Source organism: Anabrus simplex, chromosome 4, assembly GCF_040414725.1.
Source record: "Anabrus simplex isolate iqAnaSimp1 chromosome 4, ASM4041472v1, whole genome shotgun sequence".
NCBI lineage: Eukaryota > Metazoa > Arthropoda > Insecta > Orthoptera > Tettigoniidae > Anabrus > Anabrus simplex.
In genome coordinates, this window is record NC_090268.1 from 247,887,050 (window position 1) to 247,913,714 (window position 26,665).

The 26,665-nt window shown below is 38.1% G+C and overlaps 1 protein-coding gene across 2 annotated transcripts in view; it reads right to left on the reverse strand.

The window, feature by feature from the left end:
* gpp (grappa) overlaps positions 1–26,665 on the reverse strand; it is a 552,218-nt gene that overhangs the window by 69,742 nt on the left and 455,811 nt on the right. For both annotated transcript variants that reach the window (XR_010859839.2, XM_067145498.2), the window contains exons 9-11: positions 21,477–21,518; positions 14,582–14,846; positions 14,181–14,393 (exon numbers count right to left, since the gene is read on the reverse strand). Coding sequence is in view for 1 of the 2 variants with exons in the window: in XM_067145498.2 (XP_067001599.2) it covers positions 14,181–14,393; positions 14,582–14,846; positions 21,477–21,518 (520 nt within the window). In the remaining variant the exon portion in view is untranslated. The remainder of the gene's footprint in view (positions 1–14,180; positions 14,394–14,581; positions 14,847–21,476; positions 21,519–26,665) is intronic.

The window sequence follows — 26,665 nt, forward strand, 5'->3', positions numbered from 1 at the left end:
ATGTTTTAGTACCTTCGCGCTTACGACTTTAGCAGCGGCCTTGAACATGTTGTATATATGACATATGCCCTCATTTCGTTGGCATTACGTCATTATCACATTGGCAATCCACTAACAATTTCATTTGAACCATTTTAATTAGACTATGTATTTTTAATGGAAGAAGTTTAAGTCTCCGACAAGATAGTTTTAGTATAATCATTAACAGTGTTCCATTAACATGTTTTTATTAATGTATCAATATTCACATTTTATGTATCAAATTTTAGTAACTAGCTAATCTATCAGCTTCCATATATAATATTGTATGTACTTTTGAAGATTATTTTAGGCTGTGGATGCCCTAAATTGAGGGCGAAACATGTCCCAAATAAGTGTTATTGTGTTTATGTAACCACTATAAGTGGAAATAAAGTATCGAATAGATGGATTAGAGAAAACCTTTATTATTTTTGAACTGTAAGGGGTATGTTCCGAGCTGTCAGTGGAGAGATGGCGTGGAAAGACATTAGTAGACGAATACGTTCGAGTGGCGTCTTCAAAAGTAGGAAAGATCACAATATGAAGGTAAGGTTGAAATTCAAGAGGACAAATTGGGGCAATATTAATTTCTAGGAAGGGGAGTTAGGGATTGGAGTAACTTACCAAGGGAGATGTTCAATAAAGTGCCAATTTCTTGGAAATTATTTAAGAAAAGGCTAGGAAAACAAGAGATAGGGAATCTGCTACCTGGGCAACTGCCGGAAATGCAGATCAGTATTGATTGATTGATTGATTGATGCCAGCACTGGACAGATTATATGATGGCAGGAGACTGCAGTTTGCTAGAGATCATCTGCACTGGCTGCTAAGAAACTGGCACCCTGTAGTTCTCGGATGAATTACGTTTCATATTATATTGTTCAGATGGTCATCTGCAAGTCTGGAGAAAAAGCGGGGAGCAATTTCATCCAACAGCTGCCATCTATTGTTGCTTTTGAAGGAGGATCTGTTATGGTGTGGCCAGGCATAAGTCACGACACAAAAAGCGATCTCTGGATCGTTTGCAATGGATCTAAAACTGCTCAATGATACATTTGACGAGCTCTTAGTGCTGGATGTGTATCACGTGAGGCAACTTGGAGGAAATGTGGTATTGATGCACGGTACCGATATCGTTAAGAGATTCCTACAAGAGCACCACATGCAACGAATGGAGTAGCCATCCAGAAGTCCAGACTAAGTCTAGAACCAATTGGAACAATGCATTCAAGCTAGAAGCACCCCAACCAGTTCAATCTTTTGAAGATGCCCTCTTGGAAGGGTAACGATATTTGCCTCAACTGAATGGGCAGCGCCTTGTCAGAAGCATGAGAGAAACTGTGAGGCTGTCATCCATGTGAGGGATCACAATACTCCTTATTAAGACCAGGACCAACTACAATTCTCACACAACAACACAGAAAAAAAAAACATGGCTGCCGCATGGGGCCAAAGCTGACGTGGCGAGGAGTAACATAATAATGGTCGTGAGAATGATGTAGTGCGAAAATGATTATTGAAGCGTTTTAAAATACAGCATTTCATACGTAAAAGGGAAATAGTAATTTATGTGTTCTTTATCTAGGGGAGTTTTTTCATGTTTAGCGCTGCACTAACACACTGGAGGTTTTCGGCGACGGAAGGATAGGAAAAGGCTAGGATTGAGAAGGCAACAGCCGTGGCCTTAATGAAGTTACAGCTTGGTGAGAAAACCATCTTCAGGGTGGCCGACGGTGGGATTCAAACCCACTTTCTCCTGAATGCAAGTTCATAGCTGTGCGATCCTACCCGTACGGCCAACTCACTCGGCATCTGGGAGATTAAGAGGCTTTGAGCGGATTTTAAAAGCATTACACCGAGTGAATTGGTTACGCAGTCAGGGTTGAATATCTGTGAGCTTGCATTTGAGAGATGAGAGAGGTTCAAATCCCACCGTTGGCATCCCCGAGGATGGTTTCCCCGCGTTTCCCCATTTTCAAACCAGGCAAATACTGAGGCTGCACCTCAATTAAGGCTACGGCCACTTCCTTCCTACTCCTAGCCCTTTCCTATCCTTCAGTCACCAAAAACTTTTGATATTTTAGTGTGACATTAAATAACTGGCAAAAGAAAAAAAAGCATAAAACAAATATCAAGTTATCAACACCTAACAAATTTAAAACAAATATGGACTTACAAATAATTAGTTCTGCAGTTATTAACACTGTGACAGCATGTCCATTATCCTGTTATTCATCATTCACCAAAATTGTGAAGTTGACTAAAACTAGCACTACATACTTCCTCCAAACTCCTCTTGGTTCCCTACTTTTTAAGTTTCTTGGCAATTTCTTTTGATGATTTGTTTTCATTTGAGATCTTCGTATAATTGATGATAAAAATTTTGTCAAAATTTTTACACATTCCTTTATAATTTTTGTCAAAAGAACACCACGCTTCCACATATTGCTTTAATCAGTGGTACTTTCAAAGGCTAACACAAGGAAGGCTTATTTTCTCAGAAAGTTCCCCAAAATAAAGACTCCGTCACTTATTTCAAGTAAATAATAGATTAAATAAGTGGCCGAATCTTTACTCTCTTCATAACAACCAAGATTACTTGCAAGAGATTTTCTCTATTACACTTCACATCATCTTGTCCTTAACATCCTGGTATCAACTTTAATTTTTCTGCTAGTAAAGCAATAATTTTAAAAATACACTTGCACTTCTAGGTAACTTGTCACTTTCATATAGATGGAATATCTACAGTAGGTCTTGAGAACACTACCACCTTTCGCAATCGCATTGAATGGCCCCAATTTTTGTCGTAAGACTGAAATTTATCTGTCTTATCTTCTTCACACCAACGTTTGAATGCTTCCTTGTCTATTAGTGGCAGTTGCTGTTCATGCTCTTTAGGGCACTTTCTTCCTCTCGAGGTAAATATAAATGTTATGCAAAAGCTGATTGCAGAATAGGTCTCAGGTTAGATAGGTCTTAGGTGACAATTTAAGATATTTCCTAGGTACGCGAATAGGTTCACTATTCTCAGCGTGACATGTACCTCTGCAGACAATAAACATAAGAGTAAAAAGGTTTGATGCACACAACAATTTCATTATTTATAGCACAATTCTCGCTTACAATGCTTCAAATTCATTTCTCTCGAAGGTTTTATCCTTCGGTAAGGGCAGACATACCCAAAGAATCACCAATGGAGAGGTACACAACATGATCGATCCAAGTTAGCCTAATATATGCACCCTACATTCTAAGTAAACACCAATAATTGTAATACCACCACTCAACCACAATGGTAAACTAACATAACCTATAGGCCTATGGTACCACATTCTAACACGAAGTAATTAACCTATAGGTATTTTAATCTTCCATGTAAAAGCAACTGGCGACACAAATACTTCCTTGTTATTATTGATCATGATTATGGTACGATCATATGCAGACTCAGAATACCTTTTTCACAATTATTATTTTAAACTCGTATCCACGACCACATTTAACCTATGCCTGACCCGCACCCAGGGCCATATTGTTACTGACTGAAACCTACCTTGAGGTCTGAGAATTGTAGCTGGTCTTCATAAGACAATTATCATGTAGCCATTTTGGCATATGACAAGCAAACAGTTTATAATACGTTGAGCAATGACATGTATTGAGCGTCCAAAGAACACTTAATTTCAATTAATAATGGTTGCTATAAACTCATTCAGCATGGTATGACAAGAACATGATGCAAGTTTGTAATGGACTAGTAAAACTTGGAAATAATTCTCTAAACCCATGGATAAATAGTGGAAATATCGAGGTCGATTAGTAAGTGTTATTATTATTATTATTATTATTATTATTATTATTATTATTGACTTGTAAGGTGTAGCTATGAAGTTGTTTACGTCTATTATTATTATTATTATTATTATTATTATTATTATTATTATTATTATTATTTACGTAGTTATGAACGGACTTTATTTGGTATAAATCGTGGTTGTATCATTTATTATTTGTGTGTTGTATGATCTATCATTTATTATTTGTGTGTTGTATGATCTATCATTTTGAGAATATAATGAACTCAGAAAGTTACGAACGTTGAGGTTTTACGCCGAGCTAACAAGAGACCAGAGCTGATCAACACCAACAAGTGTTGTAAACTACAATATTTTGGACACATCATGAGGAATCAGAAAAGATATGAGCTGCTTCAACTTATCCTGCAAGGAAAAATAGAAGGAAAAATATCTCCTGGGTGAAGAAGAATTTCCTGGCTCGACAATCTTAAAACGGGGTTCAACAAAACATCTGCAGAAGTGTTCCGAATTGCAACAGATAAAGCCAGAATAGCCATGTTGATTGCCAACGTCCGAGGTGGACAGGCACGCTAAGAAGAAGATGATCTATCCTGTGTAACGAAACATGTGAGGTTATGTCACGATACGTCTGCTGGATGTATATTAATAAGACTTTATTTAATGTAAGAACACGTAATTAATAGTATATAATTTATTATTACCTGTAAATATGATGTATAAATCTAATGTAATGTTGAGCAGCACAGGATAAGATTCAAGAAAAACACACCTTTGTAACTCGAGTTTTATAAAATGTTTTATCCATTTGTACATAGATTATTGGAGACTTGAGAAGATATGAGAAAACATGTTGGGTCATACTTTTCTAGAAGCCTGGCCAGGCCAGGTATATAAAGAGACAGTCTTGGGAGTTGAGTTGTTAGGAAGTGTGTCAACCCATGTTGTGATTTTGTTGTGTTGTAGTGTTAGGAAGTTGGCTGACATGCTAATGTGACAGTCTTCTTCTTCTTCTCCCCCTCTTTGATTCAGTCGAGTTCAAAATGGTGATTTATTAATGTGTATGTGTATATAATTTGTAAATAAAACAGTGTACACAACTGACAGCATTGCGTGTGTACATCTTTGTGAATACGATAAACAGAGGTGTCATAACCATCGTGATTCTGAACTAAGCAGTTGCTGAAGAATAAAGACACTGTGTTTGCTGTTGCCAATACTGACAACCATGTTTACGTATCTTTTCGGCTTATGCTTCCCAAACAAGCTGTGATGAAGAGGAGAAGGATCAGTTAGAGCAATACCACCACATCTCATCCTGTCTGGCAGGGGATCTACTACTATTACAACTAAGCGGAGACCTGAATGGCTACATTGGAAGTGTCAGTAATGGGTACGACTGCCATGGGAACAAAGGATTAGGCTTGAGAAATGATGTTGGTTGGTGAATCCTTGATGCTACAACCACCAATCTGTTCATCACCAATACCAGTGGCAACACCAGCAGCCAGATTGAATTTGTTCTCATGCAGAAGCAAGACTTCCCTGCTGTGCTAAATGCAAGTCATTAAGTCTAAATGTTTGGCCTCTCAAACGCAAGCCAATTGTCAACGATATGAAACTAGATGTTCACAGAAGCTGTGGCTCAGTAGGCCATGAGACAATCAAGTCGTGGAAATTATGTGAACACAAAGACGCCATTGCCAACAACATCAACCTCCTTGTGATCACTCCAAACTCGCTAGACAGAGTGTGGGTATCTCTCCATAAACTGGTCACTACTGCTGCAAAAACGGCACTTGGTACCAAGTAGCTAGGGCAATGCCACTTAAATATGCAGATGTGGCTTTCAATGGACCAGGTAATGCTAAAAAGTGCAGGAGAATCAACCTTCAAAATGTGGTTTGCACAGAGGAGAGATGAGAAATAGCCAAAGCACACAAACATCCTGAAGGAAGCTGAGGAGTGTAGTGGCTGCACCTGATGAACACGACTGCAGCCTTCACGAGCAACTGGGATAAAAGAAGGGCAATAAGGTTATCTATAAACTGGCAACAGTTCGAAGTAAGGTAGCGTTGGACACTGAACATTACAGGTATGTGAAAGACAAGGATGGACATAGGCTACGTGACAGAAGTACAATTATGAAACTGTAGTAAGAGCATTTCAGTGAGATTTCAAAAGCAGCGAGTTCCCTCACCAGCCTATCCCCAAATCTCAGAAAACTGCAGTCCCATTACTCAGATCACAACCAGACAAGTACAGAGAGCCATTAATGCCATGTAAAACCTGAAAGTACCTGGTCTCAGAGATCTGCCAGCTGATTTGAGGAAGCTGAAGGAAATTCAGGGAACCACTATCACCTGGCTCACAAACTTCTCTAATGCCATAATTGAGTCGAGTCAAACTCCTACTGACTAGATACAGAGGGTAAGAGTACCCATTTTGAGAAACACAGGGGGCCCGGCTTTGTATTAAAATTATAGACCAATTTGCCTCTTGTGTCGCACCCTGAAGATCCTTGAGCGAATTCTTGACCAACATCTTTGCAGAATTCCCAGTTTCACCATCAACCAGTGCGGATTTGTCAAAGGTTCCAGCACTACAGATGCCAAGTTTTGCTGCACGGATGCTGCTAGACTAGGCTGATCAGATTTTTGATGACGGAATTTTAAAAAAAAAGGCATATCACATTGATTATCTATCGAGAAAGCGGTTCCTATAATTGGGCATTCATGCAATATTTATGATATTTAATTTCAAAACAAATATTTTTCTCACTAAAACATGACATGGCAATTTGCAATTCTTCAATCACACCACTATAGTCACTCTCAAACATATTCTAAAAATTATACAACTTAACAAATAAATTGGATGCTTGTTGTTTAAAGAAGCCTAACATCTAGGTCATCGGCCCCATAAATAAATTTTTAAAATATCACTTCTACAATGAATCCTTGCCTAAGAAAACCGATCCACATCCAGTAACTGGATCAGGCATTTTTTAACACGTTCCTTGCACTTCGGTTCACCATGGGTCCCGAAGCATGCTACTCTTATCCATCGGTGCGAACTTTCCAAAACTGCAGAGTAAGTAACTACGTCCTAGTTACAAATTTTCGATAACTAATAGCAACATAGTGTTCCTATCGAAGTAAAGGATCGTGGCATACTGCTAGTTTTGATTCAAAAGGAATATTTTTGCATCTTCCATTCATATTGCTTCGGGTCACCCTGTGTTTGGATTTTTGTCTAACCCATATTTTTATGTGGGAATTGCTTGTGCGGTTATGATGAATGAAAGCTACAATGTTGCTGCCTTCAGATGGCAGATTGTTGTTTAATACGAGGAGTACCACCCTTCTGATATCTCGTATAACCTATTCCTTTCTACATTCCGCTCAGGTAAGCTAATATAACTTTTTCCGATTTTTATTTATTGGAGTAGTTATTGATATGTATATTATCTTCCGTAGGTAATATTTACAAGCAAGTTTACGTCCTTTTTTTTTTTTAGGCATGGAACCTTCACATTCCAACACACCAGCAGCACGGAAAAGAAAGAGCTTTATGACCACACTGGATCCAGGATGAATTGCTCATTATCTGGAAGAAAGTGATGACAGTGACGGGGATTTCTCTTCAGTACCTGATGACCCTATGTACAGCCCCGTCTTTTGCGATATTATTTTGTTACTAAGCACAATATGAAAATAATTAACATACAATGTTGTCATAGCGTAATGTCGTATGGCCTTGGCAAGCCCAGATAGCCTCCGTGACACCAGAGACACACTGCAAGCATGCAAACAGTCTAGCACAGGGTGCAACTTGCGCGGAGTATGGAGGGTTCTAACCATGAGCTGCTTTGAGCGGTCGTTTTCTATCTCAAGGGGATCTAAAAACTGAACTGATTAACCGGGAAATATATTTATAACAGAATACTTTAAACGGGAAAAATATCTTCCATAGGTAATCTTAATGCAACCGATCAAGGGACAGAGAATATCACACTTCTTAGCCCAGAAAACTTCTTATCTGGAAACTTCCTAACCGAGTTTCAGTTTCACTGTAAGTGTATTTTAATTTTATATTGAATACTGTAATCTTAACTCTTAATCTTAATGACTCTTCAGTGACGCCTAGGCTATCTATGATAGCTTTTGGTGGAGCTGTGGAGGATCAAACCAGCCTTCGGACTGAATACCCAACATACATACAATCTTAACTTATGGGATTCAACCACATTCGATTTTAATGATACTGTGTTCCTTCTAATAATTTATGGTGAATAGCTGAGGATGGCTGCAATGAACAGCCAAAACTAGTATTATTCAATGATATAAACTATGTATTGATTAGATGGAAGGATAAATTAAAATTAGTAAAAATGTAAGAAATTTGGTGTTTACTGGACAAATTTAATTAAAACCAATCAAAGATTGCCCAACAGAGATTCATTTCTCTGCCATCTGGTACATTATCATGGAATATCAAAATTGATACATGGGCTGCCTAGATGGCATCAAACCAAAATGCCTGCACACACAGTAGCAGGCCATATAAGAATATTACATTATTCTTTTAAATATATAAAAACAATAGTCACCAACTTCTTGACAGCAGATGTTCAAGTTTTAATATTTACATAGTTTACATGTATTTGTTACCAGAGCTTGCTAAGCAAGATCCAGTAGTCAGAACCTCAGTGAACTTCAAATAATGGAAGCTCTAACCTAGCATCAGCAACCCTGAGGTTTTCTGCTTCTATTTAAGTATGATAACAAGCAGTACTCACCAAGTACAGTATATATGCAAAACTACACGCATATTTTTTCCAGAATTCAGTGCAGAAAAACTGGGATTTGCTCATTACTTGAAACGATGTTGGTACTGCTTCACATCAATGACCCCTTATACTATAGGTTGGGTAAGCAACCAGCTTGATAATAAATGTCAAGCTGTCTGCTTACTTTCCTTTGATGTTTGTAATCGGCAAGTTGCGCCAATGTATTTTAATGAATGTACTGTGTCATGGCCCACCCAGACAGAGGACAGGAAACACTATTCAACTGACGGAACTAGGGATGGCGCTCTATGGGAAGATTGTGACGGCAAATATGATTCTTCCACTAGTGACGAACAGACGTATGAGAGAGTGCAATTACTGTACTGACTTCAATATTTTATTCCACACATTAACATTACATTAACATTGCAAGTGAGACTGCCACATGCTCTGCAACAGTATATGAAGATTAAGAGTACATTTTTTGTACAAGCTGCTTTACGTCATGCAGACACCGATAGGTTTTATGGCGACAATAGGATAGAAAAGAGCTAGGAGTGGAAAGGAAGCAGCTATGGTGTTAATTAAGGTACAGCCTCAGCATTTGCCTGGTATGAAAACGGTGAAACGATGGAAAACCATCTTCAGCACTGCCGACAGTGGGATTTGAACTGCATGCAAGCTCACTTGGTTTGGAGTACATAATTATGTAGGATTAATTTCTTGTGAATAAAATACAAATTAAAGCCAAATTTTTTAAAATGTAAAATGTATTTCTTAAAATCAGGGTATGCAGATTATTTGATGACATGGAGTATATGCGTATGTACAGCATATTTTAATGGTAGGGAACTCTGGCACAATAACTACCATATGTATCTGAGAGTAACGTTCGATTGAACGCTCTCCTTCAGGCAACAGCAAGCCAAAACTAATGCAAAGATCACAAATTGCATCATTATTCCGCACAGGTTATGTGGTACTACTTGGAGTGCTGTGATTACACTGAGATGTTCTGCCATTGGTTTGATTTTCTCTGCAAATGGATATTGTCTGCAGTTCGGTTCAACAGCTACCATGCAGAACTGCGAGTAACATTAGATCAGACACACTCCTTCAGGCAACAACAAGCTAATACTGATGCAAAGATCAGAAGTCACATCATCATACTACAGAGGTTATGTGTACAACTTGCAGAGATTTTGTGATTACACAGAGATGTTCTGCTGTTGGTTTGGTTTTCTCTACAGCTGAATACTGCCTACAATTTGCTTCAACAGCTATCATACAAAGCTGGGAGTGACAATAGATTTGACACTCTCCTTCAGGCAACAGCAAGCTAATACTGCTGCAAAGATCAGAAGTCATATCATTCTGCACAGATATTGTGGTACAACTTGGAGTGCTTCTGTTATTACATTGAGATGTTCTGCCATTGGTTTGGTTTTCTCTGCAACTGGATATTGTCTGCAGTTTGGTTCAACAGCTGCCATGCAAAACTATTGGACACACAGCTCAGCAACACGATAAGGATCATTTCAAGTGTAAGCAACATCAATTCTTACCCATTACTATCTTGTCTTGAGCAATATTGTGCCTCACCCAGTTCACAAAGCACAAGCACTGTTGAGAGAATACTCTAACCTAAACAACAATCCTGACTTGCTTATTCATTCCAGTATTCCCTGATCTTCAGAGGAACCAACTTAAATCCAGTCACCCAGCAATCACGTTCAGAAACCGACAGAAAGTAATTCCAACCTCAATATCCAATGGAAGGAAAAGTGGACCTGAAGAAAAGAACAACACCTCTAGGTTTGCCAAGAGGAATGTGGTCCATCCTTGATAGGATTTGTTGTAGTCATGGTGTCTACACTGTAGCTCTGTTCAAGTGGGGTAAGATACAATTCCTCAAGTGTGACTTTGGTGCCCTTCCTCAAACAAATAAATAAAGATATACATTGGAATTCCCAGAAAAAAATTAAACTATAGAAAAAGATATGTCACCCACCACCAAAGAATAAGTAACAGCCTAAAATACAATAAAGCTAGTGGAGAGGAGACTATAAATTACTACATTTCTAAACTGGACTCAATCAAACATCATTCAAGAGCTACAGTTAATCTTTGTAGATACCGTATTTACTCGTGTATTAGACCCCCTCGCCTATTAGACCCCCCCCGGCTTTTTGAGACCAAGAGAATGGAAAAAAATAAATCTTGCATATTAGACCCCGTAACGAAATTCAGCTGAGACCAATAAACGATTCCACTTCGTAGCGGGTACTACAAGCTGTACTGCAGCTCTGATGACGTCGTACAAATGTGTGTACAAGTTTGCGCACATTTTCTTGAGCCCTCAGCTGCCTTTTGCCAGATCGGCACAATCGGAGCTGACAGCTTTATCTGCGACAGCCACTACAGCAGTACGGTACAAGCATCACAGAATATTGTCTGAGTTCGTAGGTGGATTAGCGTAAACGGAGAAATAGGCCTACTACTTTTTTATTCTCGACTTTCCAACTACAGACTATCACAGTACGTGTGTCTGTGTCTTGGAAAATTGCCAACATGTCAGAAAATACGGTGGCGAGTATTCCTCCGTAGACTCGCAATCGGCCATCAGTGAATGAATTGAGACTTAAAATGTCCCGTAAAAGCTGATATAATCAGTACTTGTGACGCAAATGGCGGTTTATGAAAATATGCTTTGAATTCTTAACCTTATATATGTCAATATGACGAACTTTGTTACTGTTGGTTCCATTGCCGGCTGGTTGGCCTCCCTGCAGGAAGAGAGGCGGAAGTGAAACTCTCCACTCACCGCAGCTTTCTACATTGAGAGAGCTCAAGGTTCGTCCGTCCGACCCGCCCGATTCAAGCTCACACCAAAATCGTGTGATACGTCTGTCTTATAGTTAAGAGATGTCTATTTCCGTAGCTTTAGCACTATTAGCTGCCGATACGGTTTGCGATCTTGAACATTTTCATCAGTAATTTGTGTTTTTTAAATTGTTATATTACTTCTTGTCTTCATCTCTCTAGGATAGCGTAGTTCACAGCATTAGTGCAATAACATAGTTTTTTATGCGTTTAATAGTTTATTGTAGCTGTAGTTTTATTGATATTTGTGTGTTGGTTAGTGTATCTAGTTCTGTGTGCACCATGTCTCGTTTATTCTGGGAAATACACGTGGCAAGAAAGTTACTTGAGTCTCGGATCAGTGGAGTGTTTCTTTTGTACACCATAACCTCCCTTAACTGTAAGTACCGTAATTTGTTATTTCCTCACTCTCTTTTATTCTTGTATTCTCATTTTAGTGCCGGATGTTGTTAGTAAGTGTATATTTTGTAAATTTATTTTACCTCATGAATAATTATCTTTTGGAGTACAGTATTACATTTTATGCGGGCTGTGCGCCGCGGTCGTATTGCATCAGCTGAGCGTTGGTAACGTAGGTACGACGATGCTCGCGTGTTTCCCGAACTATCAAATACAACTGACAGTGACAAATGACTGGCCATTAAGTTCTTTTTCATTATTTTGTGTTAATATTGCTTAATACGGTAAATAAAAGTGATTGATTATATTTAAAATATATGTAGGCCTAAAAGTCATGTTCACCATTGTCTTTTTAAATTTATAAATTTTCGAACGAAAATAGCCAGTAAAACGCAGAATACATTCATAAGTTTATTAAAGAATAGTGTAGAATGTTTACGTGTACAATTTATAGCCTAGAAGTCATGTGTTCACTGCACGAAATTTGACGTTATCGCATATTGGACCCCCCTTCGCATTTTTTGACTGTAAAAGTGGAAAAAAAAGGGGTCTAATACGCGAGCAAATACGGTATATGGAAAAATTAGAAGATTCCAGAAGAATAGAAAGTGGCCCTCACACAACCATTGCATAAAAACGTGAAAAGCAAAATGTTGATATTTATAGGGGAGTCTCCCTGCTACAAATTTCTTACACGATATTCTAAAAAATTTGCTGAACAGAGTAGAAACAACATTTCACAAGCATTTAGGTGAATATCAGGATAGATTTTGAAATGGTAGATCTTGCTCAGAATAAATATTTTACAATCAATAATTTGTCACAAAATACTGAACTCCAAGATCATACTGGTAACATTTGTGGATTTTAAAAAGGCCTTTGAAACTGTTGATAGACAAAACCTTAGATAAAACAATACAGGAATTTGGAATGAAATAATAACAAACCTAATATGGGAAATACTGACATATTTTCAAAAGTAAAATTTAAGGGTGAAATATCAAAACGTATCAAGATAAATACAGGTGTATGGAAAGGCGATAGCTTATCACCAATTCTGTTCAACTGCATACTAGAGAAAATGGTAAGAATTTGGAGTGAGAAGCTAAGAGAACATAATATTTCACTCATGACTTTGGGGAGTAAAAACAAAGGTGTTGAAATTAATTGCTGGCATTTGCAGATGATTTTGCTACACCTTCAAAAAGTCTGACAGATGCAACAACACAAATCAATCTCTTGAATGAAACAGCCAACAAAATAGGTTCGAGAATCTCTGCAGAAACAACAATTTACTGAACGAGTTGGCTGCATGGTTAGGGACGCACAGCTGTTTTTCTGAGGTTTTCCATTTTCACACCAAGCAAATGCTGGGGCTATATCTTAATAAAGGTCAGAGCTGTTTCCTTTCCACTCCTATCCCACCTAACCTATCTGTGTCAGTGCGACGTAAAAGTAACTTGGGAAAGAAAAAATACAAATACAGAGAAAACACTCCAAATTTTTTGATGACAGATAGTGGCCGAATAGAGGAAGTTAAGATATTCAACTACCCAGAAGAAGTAATTCAAGAAAATGGTTAAGAAAAATATGCTATTGAAGAAAGGTTACACAAGATCGTTACTAAGAATTTTTACAAGAAGAAGTGCTCATCTACCAAGTTCTTAAAATAAGGCACTACAACACAGTGGTGAACCCGGAATGTCTTTACGCAAGTGAATGTCTATTATTGAACTATAGTCCATATAAAGCACTAGAAAGATAAAACATGAGAAAAATCTCAGGTCCAATAAAAACAACACAACAATGGAAATTAAGGAATAAGGAAAAATATCATAACACTGATAATATAAAGGAACAATAAGAAACAGGAAATTACTATTTTTTTGACATATCTATAAAATGGATCATAACACATTGACAAAACAGATATTCAAGTACTTTTGGGAGGAAAAGACAATAAGAAGCTGGATTTAATATTTAGAAAGAAATAAAATAAAAAGAGGAAACTATGGAAAGAGAGATTTAAAAAAATAAAAATGCTTTTAAGAATGGAAGGATTCCAAGGAAGAATAAAAAGAAAACCTAGTCCAACGTGGTCTGAAGAGAAAAGAATAAAGCATTGTGCAAAGGTGAAGGAATACTCGAAAGAACAGGAAAGGAAACAACAAGGAAGGATGAATTGAAATTAACACAATAGTACCTGGCAGGCCTCACTGTAAAGAAAAGGAAGAATGGTATCAAATTAAATTACATGGGAAACTTACCTTGAGGGGATGTGCTAAGGAGAGTCTTGCTGTGCAATAGATCCAAACCATTTATCTTAATAGCTTTCTTGGGTTTTCCTTTCTTCACACGACCCCTCACAGTCCTCTTTGGCGGTGCTCTCGGTGGTGGTCCAGAAGGAGGGGGCTGTAGTTGTTTACCAGAACGAGTCAATTTGCGGCGCAACTTTTTTGGTTGTCTAGGTTTGCTCTTACCTGGAAGAAGAAGAATTAATCACTTAATATTGAATGGAAATATGTAGTGTCCCAAAAGTAGTTTTAGAAGAAAAACATAATTGTTTTATTAAAATAATTACAATGTTTGTTTTTATTATTTCCTTTTATTTTAAAGTATTAATAGTGATGAAGCCCTAATCAAAATAATTGACACACTGTTAACTCACTATTGCTACTATTGTTGTTTTCCTCCTCACTCTGGCTACTCTTGCCCTTGCTGCTGCACCAATCACTCCAAGCTCTTCTAGTGGTGGGACCTGTCATCACTCGCCCAGATGTCCCAGAAGTCAAGGTGTTGCTGTCATCACTATCTCTAGAACTATTAGAGCTAGTGTCTATGTTCAGCTGTTTGCTTAGATCACGGCGTGCTCTATCTCGTGATGTACGAGAAGGTACACTCTCCTCCTCACCATTTGTAACAGAAGTTCCTCCCTTAACAAGCAAAAGACGAACATTCAAACACCTCAACCACCAACAAAGGCACTCGCATATTTCTAGAATTACCACAACATATTTTGTAAAAGTGACTAACAAGCAATTTTTAAAACTCCAACACAAATCATTTCAAGCTAAAATAATACATATCAAAATCCACATTTATATAAATAATTTGTTTAATATTATGATGCATAAGCCATGGCAACTTTTTTTTTTCTCTCCTCACAATTGCATGGTGTTACCATATAATGGTCATATGTCCTGGAAAGCATGATGCATAGTACATGGTAGTACATAGTAATCTTAATTAATTGTATTATTGTTATCTGATGTACTCGTCTTATCTCATCAACTGTAATTGATTATCATGATATTTTAGATTAATGCTGTAAAAGTCTAAAAATTGTATGTGGTTGAGTGTAAGAGAGAGCCCTAACTTCATCACTTCACAAATAAATAAACAGACACAGCAATACAGGTATCACGCACAGGGCAATGGGACTGTAAGAGAGAGTAAGGCTCTGTGCAGAATGGATGTCATGAACCATCATCATTTCACAGTAACTAAATAAATCAAAGGATCTTAACAACAATCAACATGAAATCTGCCTATAAAAACATTTAAAATGCTTGACATGGGTTATATGACATAAAAACACACTAAAATTTAAAGAACATCCCAGGATCCAGATCACAGATATCTGCAGTGCATTTGTACAATGTTGAACAGAGCTTTAAGATAATACAGTCGACTCTCAATAATTTGAAACTCAAGAAGCCAGAGAAAAAGTTCAATTTACCGAGAGTTCAAAATAACAGGAGTTCAAGTAACCAAGAGGGAGGGAAGGAAAAATTCAAATAAACAAGAGTTTTACTTATACTTACTAATTTCTTTCACAACATTTGTACGATTATGAAACGTTCATACAGAAATGTTCATTTTGAAAAAAGTCCGTAATTTTCTTATGAGTGAGCGACTTCCATCTGTCATTGACCAATGAATTTTCGATAGTGGTGAGAGCTGAGAAGAAATTGTAACTTGTGTCCGTTCTGAGGGTGTAGGAGCGCAGGGTAGTAAGAGATGTCCTTGCCTCACTCAATGTGACTGGAAATGGCGGTTGTTCTTCTCAGTTTTCTTCCTCGTCCTCATCCAGAGAGGCTAAATCCAACAGTTCAGCATCAGTTAGGGCATCGTGGACACCGATGTCATCATCAACTTGAACATAATCTTCAAATGTTAACTCTCCACAGTTAGGTGGAAGTCCCCATCCTGAGTCAAAATTTGTAAATTATGGCGGCTCTGATGACTGTTCCACGTTTTTGGTTTGCTTAAACCCGCACTCTTTGAAGCAGTTATAAATGGTGGTAGGGTTGACATTTTTTCCAGACCTTATCAATCATGATTATAGCGGCCAAAACTGTTATGTTCGCCTCCTCACCTTTTTCGATACTATCCAGCATAAGAGAAACAATTTCTCTGCGGTAGAGAGTTTTTAAATTTTGAATAATGCCTTGGTCTAATGGTTGCAATCCTGATGTCGTGTTGGGTGGAAAAAACAATTTTACGTGGTCTAATGGTGGTGGGTTATTATCCACAGTGAAGTGGTCCAAAAACAGTAAGATTTTGTGTTTTTCCTTTTTCGTGTCACTGTTAACCGAGGTCAGCCATTCATTAAACAATTCTGTCATCATCCATGCTTTTTTGTTTGACCGATAAGCTGTGGGCAGCGATTTTATTCCTTTGAAGCAGCATGGTTTCGCAGATTTCCCTATAATGAGTGGTTTCAACTTTTGAGATCCGTCCATGTTACATGCTAGAAGGACAGTTATTTTTCCTTGCTCAGTTTCCCTCCATGACACTTCTCGTCTCTGAACGTCAGGGTGTGATCAGGAACACATTTATAAAATAGCCCAGTTTCATCTGTGTTGAATATGTTCCTTGGGTCATAGCCATTCAAAAGTTCATTTAGTTTGTCAATACATTAGGAACAAATGGAATTATCCACACTGGCGCTCTCTCCGCACATCTTTTAAAATGTGATGGTGCGTCAGATTTTGACATTTGAAAGCCACCCCTCACTTGCCGCAAATCCTTTCATCCCAAGAGACTGCGCAAAAGACTTGGCTTTTTCCTTCAACATGAAACCGCCCAGAGGAACGTTTTGTCCTCTACACCGACGAATCCACTTAAGCAAGCACTCTTCAAGACGGGGAAATTCACCCTGCCGTGACCTTTTTCTACTCACACTTAAGGCACTTTCAGTAACGCGATCTTTATTTTTCAAAATCATCTAGAATGTCAATGGTAAAATACCGAACTGTTTGGCGACATGTTTTTTTAATTGTCCATCCTCCACAGCTTGAATCACACGCTTTTTCTTTTTCACTTATGGAAAGACACTTGTTCTTTCTTGAACTCATTTTGATACTTAAAAATTACACAAATCAAACATTAACATACTGTAACACACTTTAACGTTTGAAAGAAGACTCAAGACTGCGAACTCACACATCTCATTATTGATGTAAACAAATGAAAGGTCTGTGCACGATAACAATACATACTGTATCACCGACTTCAAATTATGGAGAGTAGGGAAGCCCGACTTCAAATTATAGAATGTTGGCGAGCAAGATGCCATTCCTACAACTTCAAATTGCTGAGGGGGCCAAATAACATTTTTTTTTCAATTTATCAGGTATTTTACAAGGGGAGTTGAGAGATACTGCGAGGTTCTTATTTGTTATTGTGGATATAAAAGCATATGTTAAAAATGTTCAAATATTCGTAGTTGAATCGTCGATGAAGGATAAAAATACGTATCAAAACTGACGATCTTGTAAAGTGCCAATGTTAAGACAATTTGCAGTTAAAATGATTAGCTGAGGAATTGGGGGGACATCCTTCATTGTTTTTTAACATCTGCTTTGTTGTTTTCACTTAATAAATGTTATGTATTATATATTGTGTTGAATGGTGGAACATCCCTCAATTAATTCCTATTATAAAAAATGAATGTGACGAGGCAGACATCATGCGTGCATCTAACGGTTCGTCCTCTGGGGTAGCAATGCCTAAGAATGTCATAGTATGCCGCTCTACCTTTATATTGTGTACTCTGAAACAAAGATATATTTCTGGGAAGGTTCAACTTACATGTGTTCATTTCTACTTGACGAACTGTCATCCACTCTTGCCCATCTCACACTGGTCGCCAAATTGCATGCTCAGCTGTTTCCTTCACATTCTATGACGTCAAGACCTCACCCGTCCTTTCGTTGCTCGTATTTTCTTGAACCGCCTTACGGCTTATAAATACTCACCACTCATCTGTCCAGCAGGTGGAATCGAGGGCATACTCATTGTGTATACATGAGCACAAAGGACTTCATCTGAGAATGTGAGCTGTATCACTCCTCCATGATTCTTTATGTGCATTTTATCCGGTTAGAGATATGTCGACAATTTAATATGAGATTTGAAGGTTTTCTTCTACGACTGCCTTCACAGGAGTTGGAGGAGTGATCTACACGTTTACCTGGGCCATATTCAGGATAGTTGCGTAATTTTTAGGGGACAGAACCTAATATGTATATTGAGGCAGATTACAGCATCTCAATACGTGCCTCTCATAACATATTCGTGGAATAATTTATGTTGTGTTTCTCATATTCTTTTTCCTAGTTCCTTGTCATTTGTTCTCTGTATTCTCTGTATACATATCAGTTATACTGTGTATATGAAAGATGATTCCTTGGAACAGGTTTCATTATAAGACTTGTGTTACTAACTAGATGGTTTAACCCCACATTTTTATACCTTGGGGCTTGTTGTAAATGTAATTCTCTTTCTAAATCCTCCCACTATTGTCCTACTCAGTCAATTTATATTCACTGTCCCTTATCCACCATGTCATGTTAACATTTGGGTAGTTCGTCTTTTCTTAATGCTGGTTTGCTTATGTTTTACTCTTTTCATTTGGAAGAGGATTTATTCATTGATAAAACCTGTGTCTTGGCAATGACTGAATTACGAATGTAAATACTGTAGCTTTTAAATAAAAGAGGTTAACGTTATAAACAGTTATATTGACCTTGCACCTTTTATAGTTCTCTTTGAATTTATAGAATATAGTCCTATTATCAAAACGTTACGGATGATGTTAAGTGGTCAGATATTCCCTTGTTATAAATGATTTGTTGTTTGTTACTTCTCTTCTGGAAGGAAATATATATACACAATTGTAAATTACTGATTCCATTGTCTTGTCCTAACCTTGCCCATATCTTACTTACGATCCTGCCGCCCTCTCATACAAACATTTGGACTTTGATATTACTCACTTTGTATTGCTATACTGCGCATATATTTTGGGTGTTTATGCCGTCTAACTTCTACATAGGCTAATTTATGTTTGTTGTTTAAAGGGGCCGAATATCTACGTCATCGGCGCCATAGGCTAATTATGGTAACGCATTCTACGCACGTATCTCCTTGTAATTGATCCTGTTAATAGGATAGCTCTCTCTCTCTATCATCTTTTATCAGCATAGCAGAGATAACGTAAGCAAGAATTCGAATATCGTGCTATGCTCACACAATCTTGTTTGTGTTCACCAATCTCTTATTATTTCTTTTACTGTTTGTATCTTTACAAAATGTTCTGTGGGGCTCTACTGACACCTTCCCCTTACCATTACAATAGAGAGCTTGCGGAAGCCGTGGGAAATAATGCCCTTCTCTACCGAACTATTGTGAGATGGGCAGCAGCATTTCAGTATGGATGTGAAACAAGCAGCGATGTACAACGGTCGGAGGATATGCTAGTGTCTGGATGATGTGACATGCAGTAAATACCCAGTGCATGGATGTGGACAGAAGATGGTCACTACTCTAGTTATAAGCTAAAACAGTCATTGTAAAACAAACTATCCACAAAATGGCACAGAGGCAACTTCAGTGGCGAAGGTGGAAGTACGGGAACACATATCATACACAACAGAACGTTCTCTATATGATTTTGACCTCATACCCAAACCAAAAGCACCACTGCTTGGGAGACAGTTAGGAACACAAGAGAGCATCACCATCACTGTAAAACATACTACAAAATTCACACATGGTGAGGTGGCTCATATTCGACATCTCCTGCATCACTGACGTGTTGTGGACACACTAGGGGACTACTAGAGGGTTTACCGTGAAAGTGAATGTACTTCCTGAGAATATACATTATGCAGCACAAGGATTCTATGGCTGACAGTTTCCTAACATTATATCCTACCGAGCATTATTTATACATTCCACAGCACTTCACGCTCACCACTCCCGCCTGTATATTTCCACATGACTCGTTGATTCCACATTTGTGCAAAAAAAGTGCCATGACTTATGTTGCAACCCTTGTAATAACTGAATATTCTTGGGAGGAAAGAAGACATGGCACTTTGGAATACATGAATATAAATACAAGGTGGCCCACAGGAAATAGCGCAAAAGTAAATGTCGATACTGAACAGCAACATATGTTGACAGCAACATTATTTCCAACACTCAGTGCTACGCATATCGCTATTGTTGAAACACAAAACTGAAGTTCATTTCTGGAAAAAAAGTTCATTACTGAAACACAAAACTAAAGTTCATTTCTGGAACAGGAAGTTCATTACTGAAACATGAAACCAATGTTCATTTCTGGAACAGGAAGATCATTAATGAAACACAAAACAAAAAGTTAATTTCTTGAAAATCACACAAAGCATATGGCATCCGTCAGTGGCAATGCACTTTTGCAGAGTTTGCAAACTCTCCTCGTGACATTCTGAAGCATTTCTGGACGAATGGCCTCTATCTTTTCCTGGATTGCATCTTTCAACAATGATATGCAGCTGTTGTACGAAAACTTTGTCCCGACAGATCAAGAGATCCACGGAATATTGCTGAATTGTGACATTAATTGACGTGGAAAAAGGTCAAGTAATGTAACCCTAGAGGTACGGGCCACAGCCCCATCTTGTTAAAACCATATAGTATCTAGATGACCTTAACCCTGTAGCTTGGAACAAAGAGGTTCTCAATAGTGGTTTTGTATTACTCAACATTGACAATCACTACACATCTAGCATCATCTTTAAAAACAAAATAGGATGCCTTTTGGGCTATACTGAGGCTCTTTAATAATGATTTGTGGCTTTACATCTGACTAGTAGTGGAAGTTTAGTTTATCAACATACTTGTTGAAATGAAAGTTTGCCTCACCCAGACATCACTAGATTTGTCAAAATGATGCCATCGTGCCATCTTGGTTAAAACTGTGCAGTAATGTACAGAAATCTCGTCTGCTCACTTTATTTACCGGGTGCCATGCTGACCCATTTGCAGCTTGTACGGATGAAATTTTAAATCACGCCTCACAATCCTCTCTAAGGATGTGCGCTCGAATGCCTCCACTACTTCAATAGGCCCCAACGTGGGTCAACATTCCATGGTAGCATACCCGCAGGTCCAATTACATTTAACGGATGGCGTGAGTGCATGTCGACCATTCCAGGACTGCCAATTACAAATGTACTATTTCCCATGGGCCATCCAGTACATTCCATTTATAAAAATAATTTACTTACTCGGGTCTTGGGGTTCTTCAAACCTTGGAAGTAACGCTCCAACTAGAAAATATTTAACAAATAATATAATCATTAGAACAATTATTTAAGACTACAAATAAAAATATATCAAGCAAAACCAAATATATCTGTGTAATCTAGTATAGACAGTTGTATATATATGTAAACAAAATAAGAGTTCTGTCTGAGGTCAGAATTTAAAAAAAAAAAGGTATTTGTATGTCGATCATGTCCACAATGAGAAGAAAGCGCAATTTTTTAAATTTCAATCACATCTGTATGTATGTATTGCACCCATGATCCTACAGTTGCAATAAATTAATTTCACAATTTCAACCATTTAGTAATGAAAAGCTTTTGTGCAAGTCCAGAATAAAATAACATATAGTGCCTTGAGTCCCTTTTGTTTATTGTTTAAAGATTACAGCTACTGCCAGACGTGCCAACATCTGCTACTAATAAGCGAGAAGGCAACTCAGGTTTCTTCATTAAAAGTACGATCTAGTTTGCAGGAGAGAGAAAAATAAATTTATTCTCCTTGGAAAAATAAGCCACTCTAAGATCATTGTTGATGTCAGGTCTCAGCCAACCAGAGAATTTCTACATTCGTCTCACAGTCGAAAACAAGATTGTTTGGCCATTTTTTGTCAGGAAATTGAAGTTAGTAACTGTTTTATTCTCTTATGGATGACAGTAAATTAAAAAGATTTACTAGCAACTCATAAAGATTATTTTATGTTCGATAAGGTTACATTCAGCAAGTGCGTGGTGTTGTCCAATGCTCACCGGTTACAATCACGTGATGTGGTTACGAGGTTCAAAGGAACTACTTAAACAAAACTTTTTAACACCCGTGATAGTCATTAATTAATTAATATTAATCAAACTGGTGAAGAAATGATTATTATTCTGGAGGAAAGCACAGATATTTGCCCAGAGTAAAACACCATAGGGAAGTGTCTGAATCCAGGAACCTTTGAATAACACCTCCGAGCGTGATACAAGGACCCTCGTCGCATCTTGATGTACTTTTAAATACAGAGAGTGTGTGTGATCAGTGCCTATTCTTTTGAATTCGACCATGGAGCCGGGTCGTGAGTTATCCATGCCGGGAAATCAAAAGACAAAGTAAGCATCAGTTAACGCATTGAGGATGAGCCCTGAACGGAGGCTGTTACCCCATGTAGATCAGACAGTCAAGGCTCCAAGAAAGAAACTACACTGCTGCACTCAAACTACTGTAACTCAACAAGTACTCAAAATAATTCCAATATAATTGGTCCTTTATTGGGCATTACAAATTTTCCAGCAATGTATGGTAGGTATGCCAGTTACGAACTGATGAGCTGAAATTGGCACACTGGAGCAAAACACTGGCAAAAAAGAATGAGTTGGCTGGAAAATTTATTATGTTCAAGAAAGGACCAATTATATTGGAACTGTGAATTTACTCATTCAAGACAAATCTTCCAAGTTCCCTTTGGGAATCAATATCTACATCAAGACTTCAAAATATTGACCTCAAACTTGGAACTTGAGCACTCACCAAGTTGTTCAGGAGTCTGTATTCACTAGGTTGCTTAGTAGTCTGTACGGTATGATACCTTTCAAACCAGAACCGTATGTGGCTCCATGTAATAGTCATTTTAAGCACAGTGTATTACGAATGCCCCGTTCATGGCTTTCATATTCTTTATGTATTAGGGTATGCAAGGATTTCTCTTCACGGTTAATCTCCATTTACTGCTAGCCATTAATAATTAGAAATACCAAATTCACTGTCACTCAGTACCTATGATAACCGTTCTGCATATAATAATCGTAAACTTCACTATCCGTCAGCAGCTGAATGCGCCGCTCCATTTGACATCTGTACTGGAGCTCCAGGGAATAGCTCTACATATCCGATTTTATTTTGTTAAATACATCAAGGTTTAAAGAAGGAAAGAAAGATGCTGTGATAGTTTCTATTGCATGGCGACACCATTTGGAACTCACACTCTCGCCAACAACTGCATCGATGATCAAGGAAATACAAGGTGCGGTTGGATTTCCGGTCGGGTGGGGGATTTAACCCTCATTGGTTAATTCCAATGGCTCAGGGGCTGGGTGTGTGTGTGTGTGTGTGTGTGTGTGTGTGTGTGCAGTCTTCATGATTAGAATTCATCACGGGTAACGCCCCATCCCCACAGAAGTGCAGGTCACCTATATGGCGTCAGCTTGAAAGACCTACACCAGGCCTCTTCAGAGACCACACACCATTATTATTATTTGAACAAAGACTGTGTTGTGTAATATTTAATAAATGGAGAGTTTGATGGAACTAATTAGTCTGTTTGAGGGATTAAAGGAACTGAGACACTTTAGATGGCAAGGTTAAAAGAAGTGAAAATTGAGAGAGATTAATTATTGTGATACCATAAACATTATCAGTTCATGCAAAAAGACTTCATTAGTATTTCTCCACGTTCAGCTGAGGAAGGAAACTTGAGTTAGTAAAGCAAAATGAATGTCAAACAAGTGTGAAAGGATGGCTTAAATGACTGACATTGTGGTAGTAAATATGGCAGACAGTTTTATAACTGGATGAAACAGAGGGTTAGTTTACCATGAGCACGCAGAGCCAAGTCTTTGTGAAAACGATCCAGTTAAATACAGGAATCGGTGTGCCAGACATATGCATTGGATAAGAGATTTAACAGTGTGTATTAATTTTATATGCAAAAATATAACATACTTTTTTGTTCTTGTTCTCTTTGTCTAATCACGACGGGGGGGGGGAGTGTTCATGAACCTCCTATTGGATTGCGTCCAAGTAAATTACCTGTTGTGGAGGAGAGATGCCATGCTGGATGCAGCGGCAAGCTATGATCGAGCAGTGCTGAGATATAGTAAGTGAACGATTTTGAACATTTCCAATATTGTATGTCTGTCTGTCTATCTGTCTGTGTCTGTCCAACTCTTGGCCTGTTTCTCTACAGGGTCGGGTATGATGTGAGATGAATATTTGTAGCGAGTTTGTACGACTGGATGTCCGTCCAACGAACGAAACACTAACAACAGCGGCATATGCCCTCACTCCATATGAACGCTGTAGAGATCTTTGTAAGTGAATTCCAGAATTTTGACATGCAATCTGGTGAGACATATCATATTACTTAGAATAAAAATGGCTGACAGGATGCTTGCATCGTCGGCGAATCATACTTACGAAAACAGAACGACCGTAAATGACACGAATGAAGTATTGATAGGAGATACAGAAAACCTTGGATGAAGCAAACTCTTGGAAAAAAAAGAAAAAAGGCAATGATTCTTTTGTTTTGATAATAAGTACAGTTTCAAATTTATCAGTTAAAAAAAAAAAAAAAGGTAAAGAAAATGTTGGTGAGAAGATTAGAAACAATCATTAAACCGGTTATTACGACAATTAATAAAGAGATATAAAACATGACATGAAGTATATATTTCAAACCACATGTATAAAATACGCACAGTAAAGTATTTAATTAGTATTATAAACTGTCATAAAATTATCTTAGTATGTCATAGAAGGCAAGTGTCAACATTAATGGTGCCAACATATGATTATACTCTGAAGAGTTGTACGTTGTGTTAATGAATTGACATTCTGAGTTTCAGTAATAAAGCAATGAATATTATGAAGTATTTCCAGAGAATACTAACCTGTAAAATTATGGACTAATAAACAAGAAAGAGGGTATGGGAATTACAATGGATGTCCATTATCAACTCATGACTGGAAGCAGATAGTCAGCAAAAAGGTGAGTAAAATATCCCTTTGCACTGGCAAAAAAAAAGCAAAACACTAGGTATTTCAGACAAAATTTAACGTTAGTCCATTTGAAACGATGTATAAATTAAATGTTATGACATTATAACAATTTGGCAATGTATCATAAGTTAATTAGCCCATTTGAAAAGTTACAGCGCAAAAACCGATAAACATTACTGATCGTGACAATCACAGCACCAATAGTCATTTCCTGCCTTTTGATAACCACAAGCAGCTGTCTTAAGGTTTATTTCTGTGAATTCTCATGCCCCTTATTTTTGTGGACATTATGGCTTGTCTACAACAGTTAAGTCTCCTTTCTACGTCATGTCGTAATGCTCTTTCACCTGAAAACAGAGTAAGGGCCTTAGTATTAGTGGAGGATGGGCGCAGTAAACGGTATGTAGCAGACGTTACAGGCACACCTTGTTCTAACGTGTACAGAACTGTTAAAAGGTACAGAAAGGACAATATCTACACTAGGAGGCCCTTTTCTGGTCGTAGGAGAAGCACTACTGGCAAAGCACTGAACACGATCGCTTTCTCGTAATGCAAGTTCTTCATGATCGAAACACAACAGCTGTGGAGGCCAGAAATCATTTGCAGCAAGTTCACCAACAAAAGGATAGTACAAAAGAGGTTAAATGAAGCGGATATAAAGTCCATGAGACCCGCCACAGGACTTCTGCTTACACGTGAGAACTGCACCTCTCGGGTCAAACTCACCAACGCCCAACCAAACTGGACTGTGGAGCAGTGAAGCTCAGTGCTGTTCATGGATGTATCCAGATTCTGTTTTTGAGGACACCGGATGGAAGGGAGAGACTATGGAGAAGGTCCGGGGAAATTTATTCACCCTGTAATTTCTCTGCAAGGACATCGTTCAATGGAGGCCCTGTGATGGTCTGGGCTGGGATTATCACAAATGCGGGCACAGAGCTTGTGTTCATTGAGAATGGAAGTCTGACAGCCCACAGATACATCAAGGAGATCTTAGTGTATCACATGGAGTCTTTTGCACCTGTCATCGGTGAGAACTTTATCCTGATGCATGGTTTTCCTGAAAGGACCTACACAACCTCGGGACGAGGACATGAGTTTGCATTTTTGCCTTATATCGCCCATTAGGTTAGCCTTTGGTAACTTGAGATACAGAGTGAAGATTAGGAACAGAATTTAACTATTCATTGTAGGTATTACATACTTCCTCCAGGGTGGTGGAGGTGATGAATGTTTTAAGAGGAAGTACAACTAGGCAGTCATCCTCTATATAACACTAATCAGGGAGAAAAAATGGAAGGGATCCGAAACACACTCCCAAGCCGTCAACTTAAATGAGATAAATGAAAAAAAGAACTAATATGGGAAACTTTTATTCCAATCATCTGTAGTA